This window comes from Lissotriton helveticus, chromosome 1_1 (genome assembly GCF_964261635.1).
Source record: "Lissotriton helveticus chromosome 1_1, aLisHel1.1, whole genome shotgun sequence".
NCBI classification, from domain to species: Eukaryota; Metazoa; Chordata; class Amphibia; order Caudata; family Salamandridae; genus Lissotriton; species Lissotriton helveticus.
Window position 1 is genome coordinate 1,709,382,334 of NC_136057.1, and position 27,392 is coordinate 1,709,409,725.

Sequence of the window (27,392 nt, forward strand, 5' to 3'; positions counted from 1 at the left end):
GAGAAAGTAGACCGCAGTGTGTGATTTGTGGCGTGATCTTAGCTAACGACAGCTTGAAGCCAACCAAACTAAGGCGGCACTTTGAAACGAAACATGGGTCTCTGGCAGGAAAAGGAAGAGATTTTTTTTCCAGGAAGTTGGCGGAGATAACCCAGCAGAAAGAAGCGGTGAAACATGTGGCAAGTACTCCAGCAAATGCATTAAAAGCTTCATACCAAGTAGCATACCACATTGCCAAAAACAAAAGGCCCTTTGTAGATGGAGAAAAGGTGATTCTCCCAGCATTGCTCGACGTAGCTAGGACAATGCTTGGTGACAAAGCAGCAGAGAAGTTCAAAAGTATACCAATCTCAGATACAACAGTTTGCCGCCGCATCGCTGACATGTCAGAAAATATCCAGGGGCAGCTCATAGCCAGGTTGCAATCAAGTTTGTTTGCTTTACAGCTGGATGAAGCAACTGATGTGTCAAAGGATGCCCACTTAATTGCATATGTTCGTTACTGTTATGAAACACTTGTATTAGAAGATTTTTTATTTTGCAAGCCAATCAAGGGGCGGGCAACAGGATCCGATTTGTTTGCCATGATCAATGACTTCCTGAATATCCATGGCTTAAAATGGGATAACTGTGTTGGAATCTGCACAGATGGTGCTCCTTCAATGTGTGGTGCTAGGGCTGGCCTAAAAGCGAACGTATTGAAAGTGGCCCCACATATCCTTTGGACCCACTGTATGATACACCGGGAAGCCCTTACTGTTCGAAACATGGAGAGCGAACTAGAGGATGTGCTGAATTCTGCCGTAAAAATAGTAAATTTTATAAAGACCCATCCCACAAGAGCTCGTCTATTTGCAATTTTATGTGCAGAAATGGGAGCTGAGCATGATGGCTTGCTGTTTCATACAGAAGTGCGGTGGCTATCCCGGGGCAAAGTGCTGTCTCGCATCTTTGAATTAAGGAATGAAGTACAGCAGTTTCTTCTGTGTTTGGACCCCGGCAAAGCAGAACAACTATGCAATCCCCGCTGGCTTGTACTTCTAGCATACCTTGCTGACATTTTTGAGAAATTAAATGCCCTGAATCTGTCGCTGCAAGGAGCTGACATGACTTCCTTTAACATGAATAAAAGAATAACTGCATTCAAGAACAAGCTTGAATTATGGAGAAGACTAGTTGAAGAAGGCCTGTTTGAGCAGTTTCCATGTTTAGTAGATGCTCTTGCGGAGACTGAATATGAACTTCCAAGTGTTGCTGAGGTAATAAAAAAGCATCTGACTTCTCTCAGGGACAGTTTGCAAAAGTATTTTCCGGTGGACAACGATCACTTAAATGACTGGGTCTTTGAACCATTTCTGGCAAAGGTGACAAGCCATCTCCCAATCCGTATGCAGGAAGAACTGATTGATCTCCAAAGTGACCGCACCCTGCAGATGCATTTCAGCAAAGTCTCACTGGGAGAGTTTTGGCTGAAAATTTCTGCAGAATATTCAGCTTTGCAAGAAACTGCCATCAAAACTCTCTTGCCTTTCAGCTCGTCCTATTTATGTGAGATTGGGTTCTCAGCACTTGCGGTACTAAAGACCAAGTACCGTTCAAGACTTGATGTGGAACACAACCTGAGGATGGCAGTGGCAAAAATCCATCCGCAGATTGACCGTCTCTGTGGTGGAAAACAGGCACACCCATCACATTAATGTTCGTGGTGTTATTATAAATCTGTCATTTGTAAAACAAAGCATCCCAGTAAAAACAATTTACGCACATTTTATCTTGGAAAATTTTGTTTTGAGCTGTGTAATAAGCCTCTGTGATTTAACCACACCCACTCACAAACCTACAGTTAACTAAACTCTTATTGCGTTGAACATTATTTACCGAATATGGGCCGGGACACGCGGGTGGCGATCAATCATGTAGTGTACCAGATTGCAGAAATTTCTGTCAGGTGGTGGGGGGGCCCGACATTTAAAAAAATTAAGCAGGGGGGGCTCAACCTACAAAAGTTTGAAGACCTCTGCTGTAGAGGAACGTAACGGGCGGGCCATTAGGTTGCAAGAACTAAGGTGTCTAACAGTTACGGAATCGGTGGACGTACATTTTATAATTAAAATACGACAGGGCCAGTTACAATAAAATTATCTAGATATTCATTTTCGGGCAAGTACCATGGGTGACGTTAATTCGAACTTTCAACAGTACAGTAATCAATAACACATCAGAACTTAATATCAATAGGGATGTCGAAATATTCAATCAATTCTCGTCCCCGCCCGCCATGTGCTTCAAAACTGCATACGTATCTCGTGATTTCAAGGTTCTGCAACCAGTACACAACAAGGAGTTACGAGTCCCATTTATTCCGGCGCCATTTTGGGCGAGGACGGGCAGGTCCAGGATATAGTCAAAATGTCTCTACCAACCATCGACTATGATGATGTTCATATGCTGTATTTATTAGAGTAACACTCATCTGTCCACATGAAATTAATTTGCCACAATCTAAACATGTCATTTTAATCTTTCCAAAGTTCTTCTAAATATTTGGGACCGTTTCCCTTGCCTCTGAAGCTCTCAGTGCCACTTCTTTGATGAATGTACTAGCAGGTCAGGGGTTCTCCTCCAAATCTCTCTTTTATGCAGCACTATAATTAATTGGTGCCACCTCTCCATATGACGATGCATGGTATAGTTACCACAACTATATTTTTTTTCGGTTCCTCTGGAGAGTTCATCGTGGCAGATGAAGCGTGTAACGTACCGGGCATTTACCTTTTTTTGCATGTACAGGAAAGGAAAAAAAAAATCGAGCGTCCGAGTTCTAAGGTGTCCCAGGGCCATTTTAGTGGAGGACATGATACAGCGATAATGCCCTGGATAAGGACACTTCCTTCGGGCACCCCACGCCGTCTTTCGGTGCAGCATTGTAGGATGGCCACACCAGTGCGGCAACTTGCTAGACACCACCTCGGTGCCATCCGGATCTCGGCGCCTTGTGTTGTCTTCCATTCCGAAAATATTGTTGGCAGCATTTTGAAAGGAAAGATAAACAGCCGTTTGTGGCCCTCACTACACCGTTCTCCTAGTGAGTCTCACATTGTTACATTTAGGAAGAATGTTGAAGAGTAGTATGTTGAAAATCTGAAGCCATTGTTCTACAAACTCTCAACCAGCCTTGGATGGAAAAATCCTGAAGAATGTACAAACTGAAAACCAGTTTTTGTCTGTATAGCATCAGCAGCAACGCTTGAGTCAGCTTTGTGTGAAGCCGCCATTTTGATTCAATCAATAGCGTCCCCCTGCACACATTCAGGGACCTGGTCGTGTCTTCAGGTCAAACGGATTGTGGGACAAGATGCACAAAGGAAAAGGAAAAAAGTTCCGCCGGACCCCGGGAGGTGGCCGCCTATGTCATGGGCGATCTTAGGCCACACCAGGGCAATAGTGAAGCTGCAGCAGGTGCAAATAAGCTTCAGACAGTGTTACAAGCGCTGCTCAGAACTCTCAACTATGACACCACCTCGGTGCCATCCGGATCTTGGCGCCTTGTGCTGGTTCCGGCCTATTCACACATCGGTCCGCTACTGACGCCACCTCACAGGCCAACGGGGCAACCCACGCCGACTTTCGGCGCAGCATTGTAGGATGGCCACACCAGTGCGGCAAATTTCTGGACACCACCTCGGTGCCATCCAGATCTCGGCGCGTTGTGCTGCCTTCGGCCTATTCGCCACAAGTGCGCACGCAACTCAGCTGCATAGCGAGTGAAACACCAAGGGGCGCCCCACTGCAGCCGAGGAACCTCCATCTTGGGGGCGAAGCACAGCATCACATTGCTTTCCAATGCAGTCAGATCCTCAAACAGCCCCCACTGACTGACGCGAACTCACAGGCCAACGGGGCGCCCCACGCAGACTTTCGGCGCAGCATTGTAGGATGGCCACACCAGTGCGGCAACTTGCTGGACACCACCTCGGTGCCATCCGGATCTTGGCGCGTTGTGCTGCCTTTGGCCCCATTCGCACATCAGTCCGCTACTGACGCCATCTCACAGGCTAATGGGGCGCCCCACGCCGACTTTCAGCATTGTAGGATGACCACACCAGTACAGCAACTTGCTAGACATCACCTCGGTGCCATCCGGATCTCGGCGCCCCACTGCAGATGAAGTGCCTCTCAACTATGAAACCACCACGGTGACATCCGGATCTTGGCGCGTTGTGCTGCCTTCGGCCTATTCGCACATCGGTCCGCTACTGACGCCATCTCACAGGCTAATGGGGCGACCCACGCCGAGTTTCAGCATTGTAGGATGACCACACCAGTACAGCAACTTGCTAGACATCACCTCGGTGCCATCCGAATCTTGGCATCTCAACGCCTAGTGGTATCTTCCATACAGAAAATATTGTTACGCTGCCTTTGGCCCCATTCGCACATCAGTCCGCAACTTAGACATCACCTCGGTGCCATCCAGATCTTGGCATCTCAGCGCCTTGTGGTGTCAGTCAGAAAATATTGTTGCGCTGCCTTTGGCCCCATTCGCACATCAGTCCGCTACTGACACCATCTCACAGGCCAACAGGGCGCCCCACGCCGACTTTTACCATTGTACGATGGCCACACCAGTGCCACAACTTGCTAGACATCACCTCGGTGCCATCCGAATCTTGGCATCTCAACGCCTAGTGGTATCTTCCATACAGAAAATATTGTTATGCTGCCTTTGGCCCCATTCGCACATCGGTCCGCAACTTAGACATCACCTCGGTGCCATCCGGATCTTGGCATCTCAGCGCCTTGTGGTGTATTCTCTTCAGAAAATATTGTTGCGCTGCCTTTGGCCCCATTCGCACATCGGTCCGCAACTTAGACATCACCTCGGTGCCATCCGGATCTTGGCATCTCAGCGCCTTGTGGTGTCTTCTACTCCGAAAATATTGTAGAAAATATTGTTGCGCTGCCTTTGGCCCCATTCGCACATCAGTCCGCTACTGACACCATCTCACAGGCCAACAGGGCGCCCCACGCCGACTTTTACCATTGTACGATGGCCACACCAGTGCCACAACTTGCTAGACACCACCTCGGTGCCATCCGGATCTTGGCATCTCAGCGCCTTGTGGTGTCTTCAAATCAGAAAATATTGTTGCGCTGCCTTTGGCCCCATTCGCACATCGGTCCGCTACTGACGCCATCTCACAGGCCAACGGGGCGCCCCACGCCGACTTTCAACATTGTAGGATGGCCACAGAAGTGCGACAACTTACTAGACACCACCTCGGTGCCATCCGGATCTTGGCGCGTTGTGCTGCCTTCGGCCTATTCGCACATCGGTCCGCTACTGACGCAAACTCACAGGCCAACGGGGCGCCCCACGCCGAGTTTCAGCATTGTAGGATGGCCACACCAGTACAGCAACTTGCTAGACATCACCTCGGTGCCATCCGGATCTTGGCATCTCAGCGCCTTGTGGTGTCTTCTAGTCAGAAAATATTGTTGCGCTGCCTTTGGCCCCATTCGCACATCGGTCCGCTACTGACGCCATCTCACAGGCCAACGGGGCGCCCCACGCCGACTTTCAGCATTGTAGGATGGCCACACCAGTGCGGCAACTTACTAGACACCACCTCGGTGCCATCCGGATCTTGGCGCGTTGTGCTGCCTTCGGCCTATTCGCACATCGGTCCGCTACTGACGCAAACTCACAGGCCAACGGGGCGCCCCACGCCGACTTTCAGCATTGTAGGATGGCCACACCAGTGCTGCAACTTGCTGGACACCACCTCGGTGCCATCCGGATCTTGGCGCGTTGTGTTGCCTTCGGCCTATTCGCACATCGGTCCGCTACTGACGCCGCCTCACGTGCCAACGTATTTTCTCCGCATTTTATACCCTATGCCGCATAACAGGTCATGTGACTTGTTTATAAAACTTTTCATTGGTTCATTTTACTTTTGGTTTCCTAATGATGGAAGGCTTGATCATATGACCTAAAAACAACACTTTTCATTGGATGAAAACTTTTTTTTTTTCCCAAACGATGAAAGCCCCACCTTGTTTCTGGATGTTTCAGACTGAAGCTGGCGTCAGCATGAGAGCACCACCATCTCGTAGCTCCGTCGTGGTCATTCCGCGAGCAATCATGGCAGCCGCTCCCCACCAGAAGCCTGCAGGAGTCGGGGCCCCCAAAACTTTTGATGAATTCTCAAGGCGGAGGGGACGCTTTCGAGAATGGGGTCCAAGACCTAGCAGACAAGCGTCCGATTTCCAAGGTGTCCCAGGGCCATTTCAGTGGACCAGTCCCAAAAAGGAAACAGCCTGCCGCCATTTTGAGAGTCCTGTGACAGCCGCCTATCGCTGCACCGCAAGAGTGGGCGCAACTCAGCTGAATTGCGGCTTTTGACACAGTGGACCAAAAACGGACGGAATGGCAACTGAAACGGTAAAGGGGCGCCCCACTACAACAGATGACACTCCACCTGGAGAGGCCCGTTCACGCCGCCTCCCCCGGGGCGCCCCACGCCGTTATTCGGAGCAGCATTGTAGGATACCAAAACCAGTGCGGCAACTTACTGGACATCACCTTGGTGCCATCGTTCTGCTGCCTTGGAACTATTCGCACAACAGTTTGCTACTGATGACCCACCCCCCGCGACGCCCCACGCCGTTATTTGCTGGGTGGCAACTTACTAGACATCACTTTCGTGTCATCTAGATTTCAGCGCGTTCTGCTGCCTTGGAACTATTCGCACAACAGTTTGCTACTGATGACCCACCCCCGCGACGCCCCATGCCGGAAATCTGGACGTTGTGCTGCGTTGGGACTATTCGCACAGCCGACCGCTACTTCGTTGTTTTTCCCTAAAAATGTTTATATGTTATTACTATTTTTGTTTTCTTGTATATATTTATAAACTATTAAAGTTTTATAATCTTACTACTTTGTCGGAGTGCTATATATTTTTAATGTGACACATAATTGTAAAAACTTTGATGTACAAAGAGTCATCCCTGGAATCTTCCGCTTCACGCTCGGTCCCCTCCCCAATCACAATACAGGATGGTTTTCAGATAATAGCAACGCTTCTGCTGTGACGGATCTCATCGAGTGTGGGCCTTGATCTACTATAACTCCTTTGAAGAGGGGTGATTCTTTACAGCTGTGGCCATAAACTACATCTGCAGGGCTAGCTGATACCCTAGGACCAGCCTGGACAATCGGACACAGAGGAAAAGGAGTGTCAGAGGGTGCGGTAGTGAATAGGGTGAAAGGGAGGTGTCGGGCGGGCACAGGGTGTGATTCTCAGGGAAGAGCAGCGCAGATGGGGGGAGGTTTATTACCCATGCATAAGACAGAGAGCGGGGGTGACCACTGCCTGGGGGAGATGCTTGCGAGGGTGGGGAGCCATGCTAAGGATCGACAGCGTGCACAGAGTGGGTCTGGTCAAGGCATCTAAAATGGCTGCCGTGCACGACAAAAGTGTGGCATTTGAAAAAAGACAAGATGGCGCAGACAATGTTTTTCAACACTTCCTGATTTCCTTCGAATCGAACGTTAACAGACGTTGGGGCATATTACCAAAGTTAAGCGATATTTATCCCTAACGATGCATTGCAAAGATTTTTTTACCGTCAGAAATTATCGCAGATAAACCTTGCTATTATCAAGGTTTATCGCAAATACGATAAAAAACGACCGCAATGCATTAATATCGCTGAAAATCAGCGATATTCATGCATTACCGAGCTAATGCTCTTAGCCATGTTATCCACCTCCCATTGGATAACATGGCTAAGAACTGCTCAGGGCAGCTGTTACTTTTTGGAGATATTCCCGCTTATCTCGAATATTTCCAAAAGTTGATAATAGGAGATAGCGATGTTAGCGACTGTTTCCAGTCGCTAACATCTTGGCATGCCCACTTTGCATGTCATTAGTGATAAATATCACTCACATGCAAAGTGGGGCCCAAGATGGTCGCTATCTCCTACTAGCCGTCGCTAACTGGTGTTAGCAACAGCTAGGTAATACAGATATAATTTTATCTCCGCGAAGCGGAGCGCTGTTACAGATATATATCTTGTTTTTGAACGTTAATTTCTCAAAATGCACTGAAGCACATATATTGAGACCTAGCAAAGGCACATCGGGCTACCAGTCCCTAATATTTTACCAAGTTTCGTGCAAATCCATTCAGCCGTTCGATTATTATTATTATTTATTTTTTTTGTCCCGCGGGGCCCTTTTAAAACCTCCACATCAAACCTAGGGGGTCAGCGAGGATCTACTATGCCCCCTTATGGTCATTTGCCCCTTCGCTTTGACCTCCTCTTGTCTCTCGATCCTACCGAGAGACAAGATGGCGGCCGCTACGGACTGTTTGGAATGTTTACAGACACCGGAGAGCCAATCAGCTTCGCTTCGCAAAGCTCCGTAACGCGAAAAGTACGCGAAGCGGTGCGCTGTTACAGATATATATCTTTTTTTGAACGTTAATTTCTCAAAATCCACTGAAGCACATATATTGAGACCTAGCAAAGGCACATCGGGCTACCAGTCCCTACAATTTTGCCAAGTTTCGTGCAAATCCATTCAGCCGTTCGATTATTATTATTATTATTTTTTTTTGCCCCGCGGGGCCCTTTTAAAACCTCCACATCAAACCTAGGGGGTCAGCGAGGATCTACTATTCCCCCTTATGGTCATTTGCCCCTTCGCTTTCGCCTCCTCTTGTCTCTCAATCCTACCGAGAGACAAGATGGCGGCCGCTACGGACTGTTTGGAATGTTGACAGACGCCGGAGAACCAATCAGCTTCGCTTCACAAAGCTCCGTTGCGCGAAAAGTACGCGTCCTGGAGCGCTGCCCGGTCCGCTGTTACAGATATATATCTTTTTTTAAACGTTAATTTCTCAAAATCCACTGTAGCACATATATTGAGACCTACAAAAGGCACATCGGGCTACCAGTCCCTACAATTTTGCCAAGTTTCGTGCAAATCCATTCAGCCGTTCAGGCTAAAAGTGAGGCCAACAGCCCTATGGAAAACTCAATGTTAAAAACACGTTTTGGGACCCCCCTTTTTTCTCGGCCCCCCCTTGACGAACCCCCCCCAAATTTTCAAGGGCTGCTCAGAAACAAAATGTGCCATTTTCCTGAAAATTTCAGCCAATTCCGTCCACAAACGCCAAAGTTATTAGACATAGAATTTTCAAAAATCCCATAGAGAAAAAATCCTAACTATATATACCTACTGGCGACCGCCAGTAGGTAATATATATATATATATATATATATATATATATATATATATATATATATATATATATATATATATATATATATATATATATATATATATATATATATATATATATATATATATATATATATATATATATATATATATATATATATATATATATATATATATATATATATATATATATATATATATATAATTAGTATAAACTGTACAGGAAAAGGTGCCCATGGCTAGGAACCCTGAATCTAGGCGCAGCACCCACCCTGCAGCCACATGCGATCATTTTATGGCACCTTTAAAAGGCCCCTCGGAGCAGAACTGTTTTGGAAAAACATAACACCACCATAACCTGTTAATGATTGTTTTCTCGTGTGTTTGCCTCCCCGTGGAGGTGCTGGTCTGGATCATTTTTAACAATTCAGAGCTGGGCTGTAAAGCACAGTCGGTTGGTAATGCGTTTTACGGTAAACAAGACGTTTTACTTTGCAGTTGCCCTTTGAACCTGGAGCCGTGGCCTCAAAAATGAACGCTTAAGGATCATTTCACCTGCCTCTTTGTAGACATTGCAAGTCTTTAAAAAAAAAAGGTATTTGTAGCTTGGATGAGAATAATATGGGTTCAGTGGCGTGTTTTCTGGGTGTAATATTCCAAATGTTGTATTTATTGTCTCTCGCAAGGCTCCAATGCAACATCTGGCTGAGCTGTGCCCCTTTGAGCGAAGTGTAAAGTCCATTCTAACAGCACTTTATTTGACTAGATAAATATGTTTGAGATCGAGTTCAGCTTTTATTTACATTCCTAGCTAGTGCTTTAAGCCATACACATCTGTGTAAGATGTATAGGGCCTGGACATGTTGTCTGGGATGCAGATTTTTTTGGGGAGTTTTTATATAGCGCGAACTATCAGGGCGCTTCACATAAGCACCGATTGAGTTACAGACCTCATTTTATTAGGCACTGGGAGATTGAGGGATTTGCCCAGAATCACAGGATGTTGAGCGTCCCTGCAGAGACTCGAAATCCGCTCCCCGGCTTCAGATCGGCCGCTCTAACCGTTAGGCCACATCGTCTTCACCGTCCAGAGAGATGCTTCTTCCCCCTACATTAGTACATGACATTCAATGTGCCTGATGGAACACTTGGCACAGGCAGGCAGGCTGTACCAGTACTCTACAGCAGCACACACAGTACCCTTTGGTCCAACAGCCCCCGTGACCACCCACCCCCCCACCCCACGCCGCGAAGTGCCAGTTTCAGAGCGTGGCAGCCACGGTGGACAGTGCCCTCTCTGCTCCAGTGTAAGTTCAGCAGCCCTGCCCAGGAGCGGTAGCAAAGAGCCGTGCTCAGAAGTCCTGGCTCTGTCCCATTCACAGTATGGCCTCTCTGCTGAGCGGCGCGGTAGTGGGCCTATTCTAAGCACAGGTGCCACTTCCTACCAGTGTGCCCTATGCGTGCTCTGGTAGTTAAAGCAGATTCCACGCCACAGAGTGGAATCCCCTGCCCTCACTCCTGCCCCTCCCCAAACAACTTTTAAAGTCCCCTCCCCCACATATACACAACCTTAAAAAACGTAAAACACCGCACCTTTTCATACTCGTCCCAACAAAGCTTGTCATTGTAATAAAACAGCTTTACTGGCTGTGCCAACGTTTGTTGAGGAAGGAGCCGGCACATCCGGTCAGAGTAACCCATATAGGGGGACTTTTTGCTTGAAGCGTGTCTACACCTACCCTTGGGCACTGCTGATTCTTTGTGTTTGCTGCTGCTGGGTGCTGGGCTCCTGACGCCGTTTGTGATCCCCGTTGACGGCGCCTCACACCACCTTGGCTGCCGAGGGGAGGAACTACGGTTCCCAGCATCCCTAGCGGCCGGATACCACCGCCACTTCCTGTCCCGCGCACCAGGAGGTGCTCAAAAGCGAGGAGCTCCCTCGGGGGAGCGGGGACTTTTTGCTTGAAGCGTGTCTACACCTACCCTTGGGCACTGCTGATTCTTTGTGTTTGCTGCTGCTGGGTGCTGGGCTCCTGACGCCGTTTGTGATCCCCGTTGACGGCGCCTCACACCACCTTGGCTGCCGAGGGGAGGAACTACGGTTCCCAGCATCCCTAGCGGCCGGATACCACCGCCACTTCCTGTCCCGCGCACCAGGAGGTGCTCAAAAGCGAGGAGCTCCCTCGGGGGAGCGGGGACTTTTTGCTTGAAGCGTGTCTACACCTACCCTTGGGCACTGCTGATTCTTTGTGTTTGCTGCTGCTGGGTGCTGGGCTCCTGACGCCGTTTGTGATCCCCGTTGACGGCGCCTCACACCACCTTGGCTGCCGAGGGGAGGAACTACGGTTCCCAGCATCCCTAGCGGCCGGATACCACCGCCACTTCCTGTCCCGCGCACCAGGAGGTGCTCAAAAGCGAGGAGCTCCCTCCGCGTCGCGGACGCGCGCGGACGGCGCCGGGCGGAGCCCGGGCAGAGGGCGGGCCGTCTGTGGCCGTCCGTGGACGACTGTGGTCGGGCGGGCCACCCCCCTAAGAACACCTCAATCGTAAGTGTCATACTCAAGCACAAACATGGGTGATCCCATTACTGTAAACACCCACATCGATATTTCCTCCCAGGATGCTGATACCTCTGCCTCAGTCTCCCTTATCACATCTTTTGAAACACTAATTGAAACTGCTTTCAATGAAATTGTAGAGACGGAGAGGAGGTTTTCAATGGGCTCTTATATTACCAACAACATATCGAGTGCCCCTGGAAACATCCATATTACCCCCGAGATCACAGTGGTCAAGCCACCACTTCCACCTGTAGCTGTGCCTACTGTGTCGGAAGATGAAAACACTGTCACATACATAGCTACAGATTCTGCCCCCTTAAGAACTGCGGCTGTTAGCCAACTGGCACCTCTGTCTAAAGAAACCATCCCCATTTGCACACCTGTTTCCCATGGGGATGTCATCACCCTGGATGTTACGGAGCCCTGCAGTAACAAACCAGGAAGGGGAAAAAGGAAAAGATGTATCATTAAGCAAAATGATAATAAAAGAAAACAACCCTCACTAAACAAGAGTCAACCTACTCCCCAAAGCCTATGGAACAAACAAAAATCTTTGGGGGTGGCAACTGTACCCATGGAGGAAAACGACTCAGCGGATATAGATAGCACTTCTTTTTCGCCCATAACTCACCCTGGTGGGAACTGTAATACTGTTTGGACCCAAACAACACTAATGGGAGACAATTATAATTTTTCCAAACAGAACGGAAACCTTATCGAAACTATAGTAGACACTATTTTTAATCGAGTGGAGAAACTTATGATCAATCAATTTAATAATGTTTTTAAAAGATTGGACAGATTAGACAACCTGGTTAAAAACGTTGAAGCTAAAAGGAAGGGGTCTATTAGTCTGGACCAAATTAGAGCCGACCGTTTTTTAAAGGACCTTGAATCCCTAAGCAACACCCTTCCACCTAAAACACAGGCTGCTTGCATTACATTGAATAAGGGAATGAAAAATCTGGAATCGTTATCATCATCGCCCATTACACAACCTCTAATCCAACCGCGAACTGTTAATTCAGGGGTTAAGTGTGCAAAATCTAGTATAGCTGCCAAAACCATTCCTACCCCTGCACCAAGGAAATTTACTCCTTTGGCCGCCACTACTAATAAAAGCGTAACCACCAAGGACGACCGCCCTACCCAACCTATTAATGCAACAACATCAGCTGCAAACGATAACATAGGTTCTACCCAAGTAAGGCCAAATAAGCCCCGCAAAAATGAAAATGAAGGGCCGGTGCGTCCTCTACACTTACCACCGGACGCCTGCCCGTTTGTTCTGATTTTGGCAGGAGTACCAGTGCTGAGGGAGGATCAGGGGGAAACCTGGGTTCAACTACGAAACAAATGTATAGACTGGCTAACTAAACACAAAGGGGTCGGATATGACATATCAAGAGTAATAATATCAGCCCGTAGGGTGCCTTGGATTGGACCACTACCTAAAGACAAGGACGGAGATTGCATAGTTCTTAATTTCAAAAATCCTGGAACTGTAAGGCATTTGCTTAATATAAGTGGTAACTGCTCAACCATTCCCACGGTCGCAACTATGCTACCTTTAAGCTATTTTTACAGACAGCCACCTATGCAATTCCAACCGCCATTCATGCATTTCTACCCTCCACCTAGGTACCCTCAGCCACCAGCTATGCATTTCCAGCCAGTTGCTTTCCCTTTTAATACATTCAATAGATTTGCACCCTTGTCAGGTTTGGACATGTTGGATTGACCCCCTCTAATTAAGCCAGCCAACTCAGCTGTCTCCTTATCATCTGTTACCAACGGAAACCAGGTAGATATAAATTCCCTGACAGGGACTCCTGGAAGAGGCCAATCTACGAATCATAAGTCCTCGGATTTTGTATTTTCTGTTGTGAGTTGGAATATAGCGGGTCTTAATTCCAAATTGAAAATCAAAGAATGGCTTGACTGGGTGAATACTAATTGTGACTTATTGTTGCTCCAGGAAACTTGGTGTTTAACTGACCCCACAATGGAGGGCTTCTGCTGTTATAACTCAAAGGCCTTAGCCTCATCCATGGGACGGCCAAGCGGGGGGCTATCTATTTGGTCCAAGATAAAACCGGGGGTACAAACCAAATTGATCCCTACACCAGGCAAATGTTTTATGGCTGTAAAATACATTAATAGGATGATTTTATGTATAATTAATTTTTATAATAATGATTTTGTTAACCATCCCAACGGAAACTTTTTGTCTTTGTTTAGCTTTATTGATGATATCGTTGAAGGTTTGAAGTATGGTCATTACGATGGTATCTGCATAGGGGGAGATTTTAATGCTCATATGTATCGCACCAGTGCTCCATGTCAAAATGGCGAGGAATTGAAGAATATACTAGCCTCACGTAACCTAGTGAACGCTATGGAAATCGCTGGAACTAGTGCTGAAACTAAATTTGCTCCCACCTATATAGGCCAAGGCTGCGCCTCCACGATTGATTATATATTTCTTTGCCCATCTTTGTGTAATATAATTCGTAAAGCTGAGGTTATTTGTAGTACATACAGTGACCACTATCCACTTAGAATACATCTAGACCATCCTCAGACAAGAAAGGCTGCATCAAAGGTGGAGAGTGGGCCACAAAATTTGGTATTGTCTACTGATAGACTAAGACTAATATGGAAAGGGGCGAATAACAAAGCTATTCTAGCCAAGGTAATCAGAAAGCATCCAATGTTAATAGACATCTGTCTGTCTCTTGAGAGTACTGATGAAGTATTGATTGTGGCATTTGGCAATCTCTGTGGGGCAGTGAGAAGGGAATCCTCCAAACCATCTAGGCCCAATACAGACCACAGCCCACGCTGGTTTGATTCCGCGTGCTCTAAAGCTAATAGGGAACTGAGGGCGGCCTTACAACTAAAGCCTAGGGATTCCAACCTAGTGAGAGACTTGAGAGTTAAATATAAACGCGCCCTACGGACAAGAACTGAGGCTCTAGTGGTTAATCATTGGGAGTCACTAACGCGGACTGTCTCAATAAAAGACACCGCGGGGTTCTGGAGAGAAGTCAAATCACTCAGGTCCCTTGGTTCTAACATCCGACCAATTAACTGTAACATAAATGGAGAGGACTGGGTGGAGCACTTCTCCAAAATTTATAACACAGCTGCCCCTAGCATAGATCCTATACTGTCCTTAAATAATGCTGATCAATTGAACTTCTCAATATCTGAGGTGGAGGATGCAATTTCTGACAGCGCTAGCAATAAAGCCCCTGGCCCGGATGGTCTATCTATTGACCAGATCAAATCGGAAATTAATTTCTGGGCCCCCCTATTATGTAACTTATTTAATCACTTGACCGACAGCTCCATCCCCGAAACCTGGTCGAACAGCGTTATCGTACCAATATTTAAGAAAGGTGAGAGGGCCGATCCGGCCTGTTACCGTCCGATCTCGCTGATCGACAATACATTAAAAGTCCTTGGAAGGGTACTGTTTAAGAGAATAAGGGATTGGGCCGAGGACAATAATGTGTTACACTGCAGCCAACTGGGGTTTAGAAGTAATGTGGGTACGGTTGAGCAGTGTCTCAACCTGAACTTAATCATGGCCAAATATATTATTGTCAAAAAGTCCCCACTTTATTTAGGCTTCATGGATTTGAGTTCCGCTTTTGATTTCGTTAACCGTTCTAGGTTATGGTCAAAATTGCTGGAATATGGTTTAGATGATTCATTAGTATATTTTCTTTCATATTTACACAGGGATCTTAAGGCAAAAGTACGCATCAACAATGAAGGCGAATTATCTGGTGACATTTCCATCCAAAGAGGAGTTCGGCAGGGCTGTGTACTCGCCCCTCTACTTTTTATTTTATATATTAATGGACTGAGCCCTGCCCTGAGCAAGAACACCAAGGATGTTCCAATTATTAATGGTTCTCCTATCACTACCTTACTTTATGCGGATGACGCTGTATTGATGGGGCGTACCCCAAATGCGTTGCGCTCATTAATCAGAGGGTTTGTTGTTTTTATGTCTGACTTAGGTTTAAATACCAATTTTAAAAAATCATTTATCATGAATTGTGGTTTAAAAAGATACAACATTCTTTCAATTAAAAGTGGTGAAAATGAATTAAAATGCACAAGCACTTTCCCCTATTTAGGGTTATTATTCTCCAATACTGGCTCGTGGCAACATCACACCGCTCACGCAAGAAATAAGATTGGCAAATCAATCAACTCAATCTTATCTCTTCGCCAACCGAGAACGGCTGATGTGATCACCCCCTTGTTAAATATTTATCGTACCCAATGTCTGCCAACTGGGACGTATGGATCCGAAGTGTGGGGTTATTGTAACAGTCTGCCCCTGCAGCTAGAGGAGAATAGATTTTGCAGGAAGGTATTGGGTGGCATTCCTTGCACGTCTATCTTCATTTGTCACCAAGAACTTAAGTTGCCATATATAGCTGATTTTATAAGGTCAAGGCCAACGCTTTTTTGGTTAAAAATATGGGCAAATCCAGCGGCTTCCTTGACCCGTAACATAATTTTAGATTGTTTATCCCATGAACGATCCAACCTCATACCTTGGCTAAATGCGGTCAAGAATAGCCTAATTAGTGTTGGACATGGTTCCCTGTTTAGCTCGCCGAACACCATTGTGCCCGCCCATAAGAATATTGTAAAACGGGCATTGTATGAGTCATACAAAGAGGAACGCATGAGAATTGAATTAATGAAATCAGCTATTATCAAATATCTTCCACTAACTGTGACTAGTAATGCTGTTTTAAATGAACTTTACAAACCCTGTAGATATCTGTCTCTACCGATAGGAAGATGGAACCGGAGCCTCTTATTTAGGTTCCGTGATGGCAGTATTGTAAACTTACTGAGCTTTCCACTCGGCTATAATAAGAATCTAGAAGAGCTTGAATGCCCGTGTTCTGTCGGTGGGAAGCAAAGTTTACTGCATTATTTTATCTTCTGTGGCCACTATAAATTGTACATCCGTCACTACCTATTGCCAATTTTCAGAAAATACAATTTAAGAGACTTTAAATTGGCATTGAAATTCTTGCAAATGCTATCAACCGATGATGTTATATTTACTATAAGCTGCTTCATAAAAGCCTGTGTAAAATCGAGGGCAAGTATGGAACATGCATAACGATCTTCGGATGTATAACGCACTTTAAACTCTAAATATAAATTGTATAGAGATTTTATTACCTGTATGGAAACATTGTTACCAGTATTATCCAAACAGAAATTTACGAATGTTTTTCTAAACTGTTTATGATACCATTTCATGTAATATGCACTTTATGCCATTTATGCTGCTCATGTCTGTTTGGGATGTATTTTAACAATTTCTATTTTTTAACTTTTGTATATGTTTTTATGTATTTTAAAAAGATTCATCCTGTATGTACTTTTATGGATTTTTCAGAATCCGAATAAAGATCATTTCATTCATTCATTCCATATAATGGCTGCAAATCAAGGCTGTGCGTTTAACAACATATGAGAAATGACATTTGGATTTATAACGCGCTAATACGGTGACGTACGGTAAGACGGCGATGGCCAGAGCTAAACTTTCCCTTTGACACTGTGAGCTGCTTCTGGGTGTCGTAAAGGGTTATTTACTAAGCAGGGGCGAAGCTTAAGAGGCCCAGCAGCCCATGGGCACTATTCGAGTGGAACGGTCTCAGCTTTTACAAAGAGGACGCTCGTGTTTAATGGGGACCATTTCAAATTGTCTCAGCAGGACTGCTGTCCCCTCAGCGTGGCATCAACACCTCCCAGCAGGCCTGCTCTACACTGAGGAGCGCAGGGCTGACACTTGTGACAAGTGATGGATGGCACAGATGTAAGGGGATAGTATGTGTGTGTGTGAAGGAAGGTGAGCGACACACACACACACACACACACACACACACACACACACACATATATATATATATATATATATATATATATATATATATATATATATATTCACTGAAAAAACCATAGGTTATAAACCATATATAGTTAGGAATTAGCATTTAAAAAACCTTACTTTACTCACACAAAACCATTGAAATTCCATATATAGTTAGTTGTACTAACTATATATCGCGCACCCGCAATCCACTGCTGATCATGTCACATATTACATCATTCATGACATGGTCAGTGACATCACTGATGACATCACTGATGACATCTCAAATGACATCACTGATGACATCACTGATGACATCTCAAATGACATCACTGATGACATCACTGATGACATCTCATTTGACATTACTGATCACATCACTGATGACATCATTCATGTGATAATACGATGAACCTCTTCAGACTCTAATATAACCTTAGATACACTCAGTGTAAACACAGACTCACAGATTGTCACTCATCCATGAAGTTACACACACACCTAGTCAGTCATGCAAACAATCAATCACACCTCCATTTCCTTAACTATACAGTTAAACACACCTTACTTATTCAAACATATACTAAAACATATTTACTCACTTATACAATCCTGGATACAAGTTCACAATGATCCATACAGCCACTCACACATTCACTGGCTCTTATGCACAGTTATTTATATATGTCAACTCTCACATGTACTGTATTTTACATATGTACTTACTTTGACATGTAGCACTGAGATATCTATTCACTCACCAATACAGTCATGCACACAGTCAACCGCCCATACAGCTGTTTCCACACGCACTTTTGAACCCATACATCTATGCAGAGAGTCATACACCTCCCAGCCACCCATACACACTTTCAGTCTCCCATACAAATACTTGGGCAACCAATCAATAACCCATATAGTTAATCATATAGCTACTGATCAACACATGCAGCAGTTTACAGAACAACAGACATAATGATGCACAAATTAAGACAGTTTAGTCACTAACCCATGCACTCAGTGAGACACATTTAATCACTCACTCATACAGTCAGTCATGCACCTACTAAATCCTTTGTTCAGACACTTCTACATCCACTCATTCTTCAATATGTAAGACATATTTTAACTTTACAGAAACATACAGTCACTGGATGTTGTCATCAGTGATGTCATCAGTGATGTCATTTGAGATGTCATCAGTGATGTCATCAGTGATGTCATTTGAGATGTCATCAGTGATGTCATCAGTGATGTCACTGACCATGTCATGAATGATGTAATATGTGACATGATCAGCAGTGGATTGCGGGTGCGCGATATATAGTTAGTAAACTAACTATATATGGAATTTCAATGGTTTTGTGTGAGTAAAGTAAGGTTTTTTAAATGCTAATTCCTAACTATATATGGTTTATAACCTATGGTTTTTTCAGTGAATTTTCAAGGTTTTGTAAATGCTAATTCCTAACTATATATGGTCTATAACCTATGTTTTTTTCAGTGAATATATATATATATATATATATATATATATATATATATTATATATATATATATATATATATAACATTTCTATGGCAAAATGAAACCCCTTATTTTGTTCCTTTTCAAATTAAATGTATTAAGTGTTACCACTTTATTCCAATCAAGATGACTTCAGGTGTGCCATACTTTTGTCATAAGTAAGACTGTTAGCGTTCTAGTTGTTCTTTAAAACACTCTGGGACATTCTGTCACTGGGCTATAGTTGGGCTACATCTGGCTGATATTTGGGCTACATTTGTTTTTTTTTGTCTCTGGCGGCCATCTTTGGGCTACATTGGGCTTCATTGGGCTTCATTGGGCTACATTGGGCTACATTTGGGCTCCAACATATATATAGCCCAATGTAGCCCAATATATATTTTTTAAAGTTAATTTTCGTAAAAACCACTGGAGCATATATCTTGAGACATAGCAAAGGCACATCGGGCTACCAGTCCCTACAATTTTGCCAAGTTTCGTGGAAACCCATTCAGCCGTTCGAGCTAAAAGTGAGTCCAACCGCCCTATGGAAAACTCAATGTTAAAAACACGTTTTGGGACCCCCCTTTTTTCTCGGCCCCCGCTTGACGAAACCCCCCCAAATTTTCAGGGGCTGCTCAGAAACAAAATGTTCCATTTTCCAGAAAATTTCAACCAATTCCGTCCTCAAACGCCAAAGTTATTCAACATAGAATTTTCAAAAATCCCATAGGAAAAAAATCCTAACTATATATACCTACTGGCGACCGCCAGTAGGTAATATATATATATATTATATATATATATATATATATATATATATATATATAACATTTCTATGGCAAAATGAAACCCCTTACTTTGTTCCTTTTCAAATTAAATGTATTAAGTGTTACCACTTTATTCCAATCAAGATGACTTCAGGTGTGCCATACTTTTGTCATAAGTAAGACTGTTAGCGTTCTAGTTGTTCTTTAAAACACTCTGGGACATCCTGTCACTGGGCTATAGTTGGGCTACATCTGGCTGATATTTGGGCTACATTTGTTTTTTTTGTCTCTGGCGGCCATCTTTGGGCTACATTGGGCTTCATTGGGCTTCATTGGGCTACATTGGGCTACATTTGGGCTCCAACATATATATAGCCCAATGTAGCCCAATATATATTTTTCAAAGTTAATTTTCGTAAAAACCACTGGAGCATATATCTTGAGACATAGCAAAGGCACATCGGGCTACCAGTCCCTACAATTTTGCCAAGTTTCGTGGAAATCCATTCAGCCGTTCGAGCTAAAAGTGAGTCCAACCGCCCTATGGAAAACTCAATGTTAAAAACACGTTTTGGGACCCCCCTTTTTTCTCGGCCCCCGCTTGACGAAACCCCCCCAAATTTTCAGGGGCTGCTCAGAAACAAAATGTTCCATTTTCCAGAAAATTTCAGCCAATTCCGTCCTCAAACGCCAAAGTTATTCAACATAGAATTTTCAAAAATCCCATAGGAAAAAAATCCTAACTATATATACCTACTGGCGACCGCCAGTAGGTAATATATATATATATATATATATATATTTGCAGTACAGGAGGCAGTGCTGTTGCATTCCGACATCACAGGTACAGACATCAGCAAGTGTAACACCATGACAGGTGTGAGATGTACATACATCGCAGGTACACACACACACACACACACAGGTCACTTACAGTACAGGAGACAGTGCTGTTAGACTCAAACATCACGTTTGGATGCAGCCTGTCAACAGCAGGATTGGCGGTCCCAGAATGCATGGGTAAAACAATGATGACACGCGCTGCCGTGGCTGACACGAGGTGTTGTAAGACGTCTTTAGCGCGTGAAAGAGACACTGCAGCCAATGGCCACGCGCCACTCTGTGACACAGCCAAATATTATGTCACCGCATGAAAGATGGGGCCAGTTCATCTCTCCCTTTGGTGTCTTTCCCTCCTGCTACTTGCAGTTTGATTTTTCTATTACAAATACAGACCGTGACTTAACAAGCCTTGGCAGGACCAGCTTTGCTGTACAGAGAACTCGTTTAACATACTGAGTATAAAATGTAAAGGTGGGGATTGGATCAACATTAAAACATAAAAAAACAGCATTCCTTAGTGGTTTCCGTCACTTTGTGTCTCCCTGATTTGAGGCACAAGTTGAGCAGTCTAGGAAAAGTGACGTATGTGAAACTTTGGCTTTGATAGGGGGAAAAGCTCACATCCGTGTATTAATAACACAAATGTTTGTTTAATGACTGCTCAGCGCTGCTGCCCCAGTCCTCCATTCTCAAACACTGCTAAAAAGCACTGCTCAAAAATGAGAGAATAAAAACTGCAGATGCCTGATAAGCGTCCCACCTGGCCTGGCAGGGGATGGGAAAAGGGTTAGGTATTGCAGAACATTTGAAAACTCCCACAAAGTCCGACCTTTACTGCCTTTATTTAACAGCAGCGTCCCCAACCTGTGTGCACTTGTTAATGTACTTATCAAGCAGGCTCAAAGCACTTCCATGGAGTGGCCTGGCCACGCGAGTCTGCGCGAGGCATCAGAAGAGAGATCCCACGCATCGGCTACTTGCTGGTATAGATCCTATGCATTAAGTATATGTTAATGTAGATGGTGCAGATTTCAGTCGTTATGTCTGTTGGCGTTTAGGATATTTATATACGTAGAACGACCCCAGAAATTATGAACACGTTAGTGGAAGGTATGTTATTGACATGTAACTACCATACATTATCTACATGTGTGAGATATGGATATCTGTATCTTATACCTGATTGTGAGGTGTAGCTCAAATATAAGTGCGAGAAGTAGAGATCCATACCATATCTACATGCTAGAGCGAGATGTATGGATCCCATGTCATTAATTACTTTACTACTGGAAGAACAGTTAGTTAGAGGGGGTTACACCTCCCATTAGCCATGCTTGGAGACCACAGCAAGTGGCACGCGCGCTCCTTACTCTCTCGGGTGCTGCTCGCTCAGCATCCTCCAGCCGGGTCCTTGGGGGCCCTGGGGGGTCCCTCCAGCCCATGCCCAGCCTCCCCTGTGCTTCACACCTCCAGGCACAGCTCTCAGCAGGCGGCAGCAGCGCATCGCTCCTCCCGTCTCGCAGCCGAAGCAACCAGTGCTGCCTCAGGCTAAGAGCAGGCAAGACTGCGCCTCGGACGAGCAAGCACAAGAGCGTGTCAAAAGCACGCCAGATGAGTCAAGCCAAAACAGGCCCAAACCACATAACGACAGTACGAGGACACACAAGTGAAAACAGATGTGCAAATTAAACTTTCACTGCGCAAACAGGAGTATGCACTGGCTTCGGAAAACTCCTACTGACTCAAAATCAGGGCCGTTATCTCCTTGCTTTACCGTTCGCTATCCAGTTTAATAATTTCTTTACATTATCAGTTTTGCTTTTTTCTCTATTTTAAGCAGTTGGCTCCACTTGGTCCTGCTGATATGCTTTCTGTCCAAACTGTTTTTCTCCCGGGTTGAACAACTGTTTTCTTTGTTGCTCTACGAGGTTTAATTTTCCAAATTTTTATTTTCTGCATTTAATCAATAGCATAGGGAGCAAAGCGCACACATCTGTACAACACATTGCAATACCGTGGAGAGCACAGGTGGTTTTGTGTGACTGCAATTGCTGCCCAACCCATTTTTTTTATGATTGAGTACCCCCATGGTATCACCTGAAATATCCATGTAAAGCACTTTCCCCTTCTGCATGCTCTTCATAAAGTGTTAATAGGACTATGCTTTATAGGCGCTACAGTTCTCAGTCAACTTAAGTTTTCTCCGTCACTGCCTTACCTGCTTTTCAAAAGCATGAACCGGATGTGTTACTCCACCCACAACCCGCAGAGTTCATTCCTTCCACCCGCCCAGCTCCCTGAAGTCTTCACTTGGCGCCGAAAGCGGATTAGCACTACTCTATACGTCTCTCCATACCATCATACATGGCCAAAGCCATTTCTTACATTTAGAGTTCCTTTTGGTATGGCTCGAGCACAGTGCAATGAGTTCATCCCGGTCCCAGTTCCCAACACCTGCACATGGAGTCCGTCTGAATATTGAACAGGTGCGCTACAAGAAGGCCTTCTAGCAGGAATGCTAATTTATACTGAACACACCAGCAGTTTATTACACGCAAAATCAGATGTAATCAGATAAAACATTGACTATTACGTCTGCCCTGCACACCTGGACAAGGGTGTGCAGGGCAGACGTAATTCCTCTCATTCCTTGGTGACAAATCTGTTTTCCCTGCAAATTTCTCCTTTGCTCTGTGCTTAGGCCTGTGTGCTCAAACAGTGCACCCCCAGCCACCATTTTGTGTTCACAAGCCAGTGAGGCCAGCCCCCCTGCCCCAGCCCCCCCCCCCAGCAACAGGGTGCCACTGTGAGCTGTTTAAACTGTATTTACTGGGGCCTGTGCACTTCGTTTTTTGGCCAGCAAGGGGAGTAAAGCTTTATTCAAACAGTATTGTTAGATTTCGAGTTAGTGAAGCCTTTACCTGCTAAAGTCCAAAGTTGTGGATTGAGCCTGTCTGTCTCGTAGGAGATTCTGAACAGGAGCAAGCAGCTGCCCAGACCCCATCCCCAGGCCAGCAGACCATTGGCTATTCAGCTACCAGGCAAGTCTGAGCCCTCCTCTCACCCTTGCCCAGGCCCCTTAAGGCCTTGCTGGGTGCACCCCAAATCATTCTCCTCCATCTTGTGAGTTGCAGCCCACATGTGCCCCAGATTGCAGATTGCAGTGAGCAGAGTCCAGGAAGTGGTAAGGAGACAGACTAGTGCTGTCTCTTCCCAAGGCAAAAAGTTGTTTAAAAAAACGATTTTCACTTTCTGTGTTTACTGTCTATGCCTGTGGTTGTTACAGTTAAAAATTGTAGTTTTAGCCTGCCTGTAATTGCATATTTTAGGGGAGCCGCTCGCAGGCGTGGGCACTTGGCAGATTAAATTCTCCTTTCCTTTGGTTCACGGAGCAAAGGAGGCTGAGCAAGGGAACTTTTCACGACCGATGGGCAGAGTACGCCGGGATTAACAGCCGGGTCGGGACTGCGAGGACCAGCGGGCCTTGCGTGTCATCATTGGCCACAGCTGGGTCCTCTTCCCGCACCCTCCTCCCTGACTGCATATTGCGCCTCGCGGCCCCCGCTCAGCGGGAGCCGCTCGCAGGCGTGGGCACTTGGCAGATTGAATTCTCCTTTCCTTTGGTTCACGGAGCAAGGGAGGCTGAGCAAGGGAACTTTTCACGACCGATGGGCAGAGTACGCCGGGATTAACAGCCGGGTCGGGACTGCGAGGACCAGCGGGCCTTGAGTGTCATCATTGGCCACAGCTGCGTCCTCTTCCCGCATCCTCCTCCTACCTATTTCAACAACATCCATACACGCACACGTGGAACGCGCGCGGGACGGCGCCAGGCGAAGCCCGGGCTAAGGGCGGGCCCGCTGTAGCCCGTTCGAGCCCGGGGGAGACTGGACCGGGCCACCCCTCTAAGTCCGTGGCCAGCTGCTCTTGGTCTGCTTGCACCACACTCTAACAACTTGGTCCGGACTTGTGCAAACCAGGAACTGATTAATATGGCAATGAGGGAGACGAGGAGTAAAGCGGCCACCCTGGTAACAGGTACTTTGGATAGCTTTCTCATTAAAGCAAATACTGTGGTAAAACAATGGGCTCACAGCCCTAGAAAAACAGTTAGTAGAGGGGATTGAAAGTTCACAGCGATCTTCCCTGGGATCAACCACGAATGCCAGATCCCCAGAATTAGTGGATGTTACCCACCTATCCCTCTTGGATAGTATCGACCAAAAAATCGAATCAGTGCTACAGCAGCTGAGGACACCCTCCAACTCACACCGAGACTCTCTTCTTATTATACCTGAGGTGACTCTATCTCCAACACCTCGTCCAGTTTTGACCCAGGAAGAGGGGAGCGATTCCAACACAACACATCTACGGGGTCTTCGGGAGGGTGCAGTCCCGAAAAGAAAAAGACCTAGACAGTCAAAGGGTGTAAAGAGGGCAAAACTGGATCACATCCCCAACACTCCTGTTAATATCACTGATGTCACGGAAACTTCCTCCACCGTGATTGTAAATGAAACAGCGAGTCCAATGCACCCTGCTTACACTCAGATGCCACTACAGTCCGGCCCGTTTATTTTTGGTGAAGGGTCGTGTAGTAGTATGGACCACTCCATTCATTTTATCACTAACATCCTTAAAAAACTGCTAGACCCCCTGTTGGCTAGGCTTGATTGTATTGACACCAGACTCCTAGCAATAGAAAAAGCAACCGGGGGTATGGAGGATCTGCTAGGAACTCGACTAGCACTCAAGGAGTAACTGTGATAAATACGGGGATCTCCCCTCCCCCTAGTGCTCCCAGCACTTTACTTTCAAAACAGCCCAATTCTACCTCCATCGTGAATGCACCCATTGCGACCCTGCCCCAACCTAACCTATTACCCCTTCCAAGGCAACTACCCCGTGCCTTTAGTCCAGAAGTCAAAGTTGCCTATTCCGACAACTATAACGAGGCAGGAAAAGACACCCACCAGGATGGCTGATCGTTCTCATCGGACTGGTAAAAACTTAAACCGGCCAAATATAGTCAATCTGCCTCCAGAGGCGGCGGCCCACACTGTAATTTTGACCGGGGTCCCCGAGCTTTCCAACTCTGCTTTGGAATCTTTCGATTCCCTACGAAACAAAGTTATAAGCTGGTTGAACATTCATAGGCCACTACCATCAAATTTGAGAGGGGAAATACTGATGGTCAGGAGGGTTCCATGGGTTGGGCACACTGCAAAGAAAATAGGGGGTGACTGCATCCTTGTAAGTTTTAGGGACTCCCAGATTGCTTCCCATATTTGTAATTGGCTGGGGTGCTCGGGGAATACATCCATTGAATTGGTACCGTTGTCCTTTTTCTACCCAAATAGTGTTAATTCGCATCCTGAGGCGAACAACGGCTGGACTAGGGTTGGTTTTGCCATTGACGGTTCAAGGTATAGGCCCCCACGCTATGACATAATCACACAGAGCAATTATGTTCATGCTAACAGATACAGTTGCCTTGACCAGGTTGACTGACTTTCAAGGGCTGTTTCTGCTGTGGGTAGCGAAGGGGAGGTCCTCCCTATTGTTCAGCTTGGGACAGGGACAGATATCTTTGACATTGGTAACTCTAGCCCTGTCCCCTATCGCCAGAGTGGCTAGGCATCATTAGTACTCAGGGCTCCCTTACTGAATTATTAACCACACCTTCTGGCCTCCATTCACCAAGAATACTTCACCAGAATATAATATCCCAAGAAGTAACAGATTTGGGGGTTCAAGAAGGGCAGGTAACTCTGGACGGGGTTCTAGCGCCAAACACAGACATAGTTGGCGAGAGAGTGAGGGGAATGGCACTCAAGCAAGGCCCAAAAAGGATGAAGGTTCTTTCATGGAATGTTGCAGGTATCGCCAACAAAATCGATTCCAGCGACTGGGGTTCCCTAGTAGATAGCAATGACATCTGTCTCTTTCAGGAGACTTGGGCTAGGGAAGTTTACCCCAGGGTGGGTTTTGCAACTTTCTATGTCCATGCCAGGTGGGGTGGCAAAGGGAGGCCTTCAGGCGGACTCGCTATCTGGGTGGCTAGTCACATGGGTTGTATAGCGGAGATAATATCAACACATTCGGAAGACATACAATGTGTTCTTCTTAAATGGCCACACGCCTACAACCTGGCGATTTTTAATGTGTACTCGCGTCCAGTGAGTGTGTCCATGGAATCATCCACCTTAGATGATTTATCCTCATTTTTGGGACAACTACCCGTTGATTGCAAGATACTGATGGGAGGGGATTTCAACTGCCATTTTGAACCACTAAAAGGTCTAAAGGAGGGTGCCCTAATGGCTGAGGACGATTACTGGGGGATCCCCCCGTCAATCTCCAAACCCAAAATCATGGTCTCCCTTGGCGCTGCAAATTACGTCCCTTACCTTGAACTATGCCCTGAGCGCTTGTAATGGGCGCACACCATCTGATGCCCCTTCAGTGAGTACCTTCAATAGGAAGGACCATGAATCGCGTTTGGACTACATTTTTGTAGATACAAG

At 45.8% G+C, this 27,392-nt stretch overlaps 1 protein-coding gene across 2 annotated transcripts in view; it reads right to left on the reverse strand.

The window, feature by feature from the left end:
* GLS2 (glutaminase 2) overlaps window positions 1–22,396 on the reverse strand; it is a 324,314-nt gene extending 301,918 nt beyond the window's left edge. The window contains exon 1 of one of the 2 annotated variants that reach the window (XM_078689104.1): window positions 22,236–22,396. In XM_078689104.1, coding sequence (XP_078545230.1) covers window positions 22,236–22,369 — 134 coding nt within the window. In that variant the 5' untranslated portion in view covers window positions 22,370–22,396. The remainder of the gene's footprint in view (window positions 1–22,235) is intronic. The other variant, XM_078689105.1, reaches the window with a different exon arrangement.
* Window positions 22,397–27,392: the final 4,996 nt, after the last annotated feature.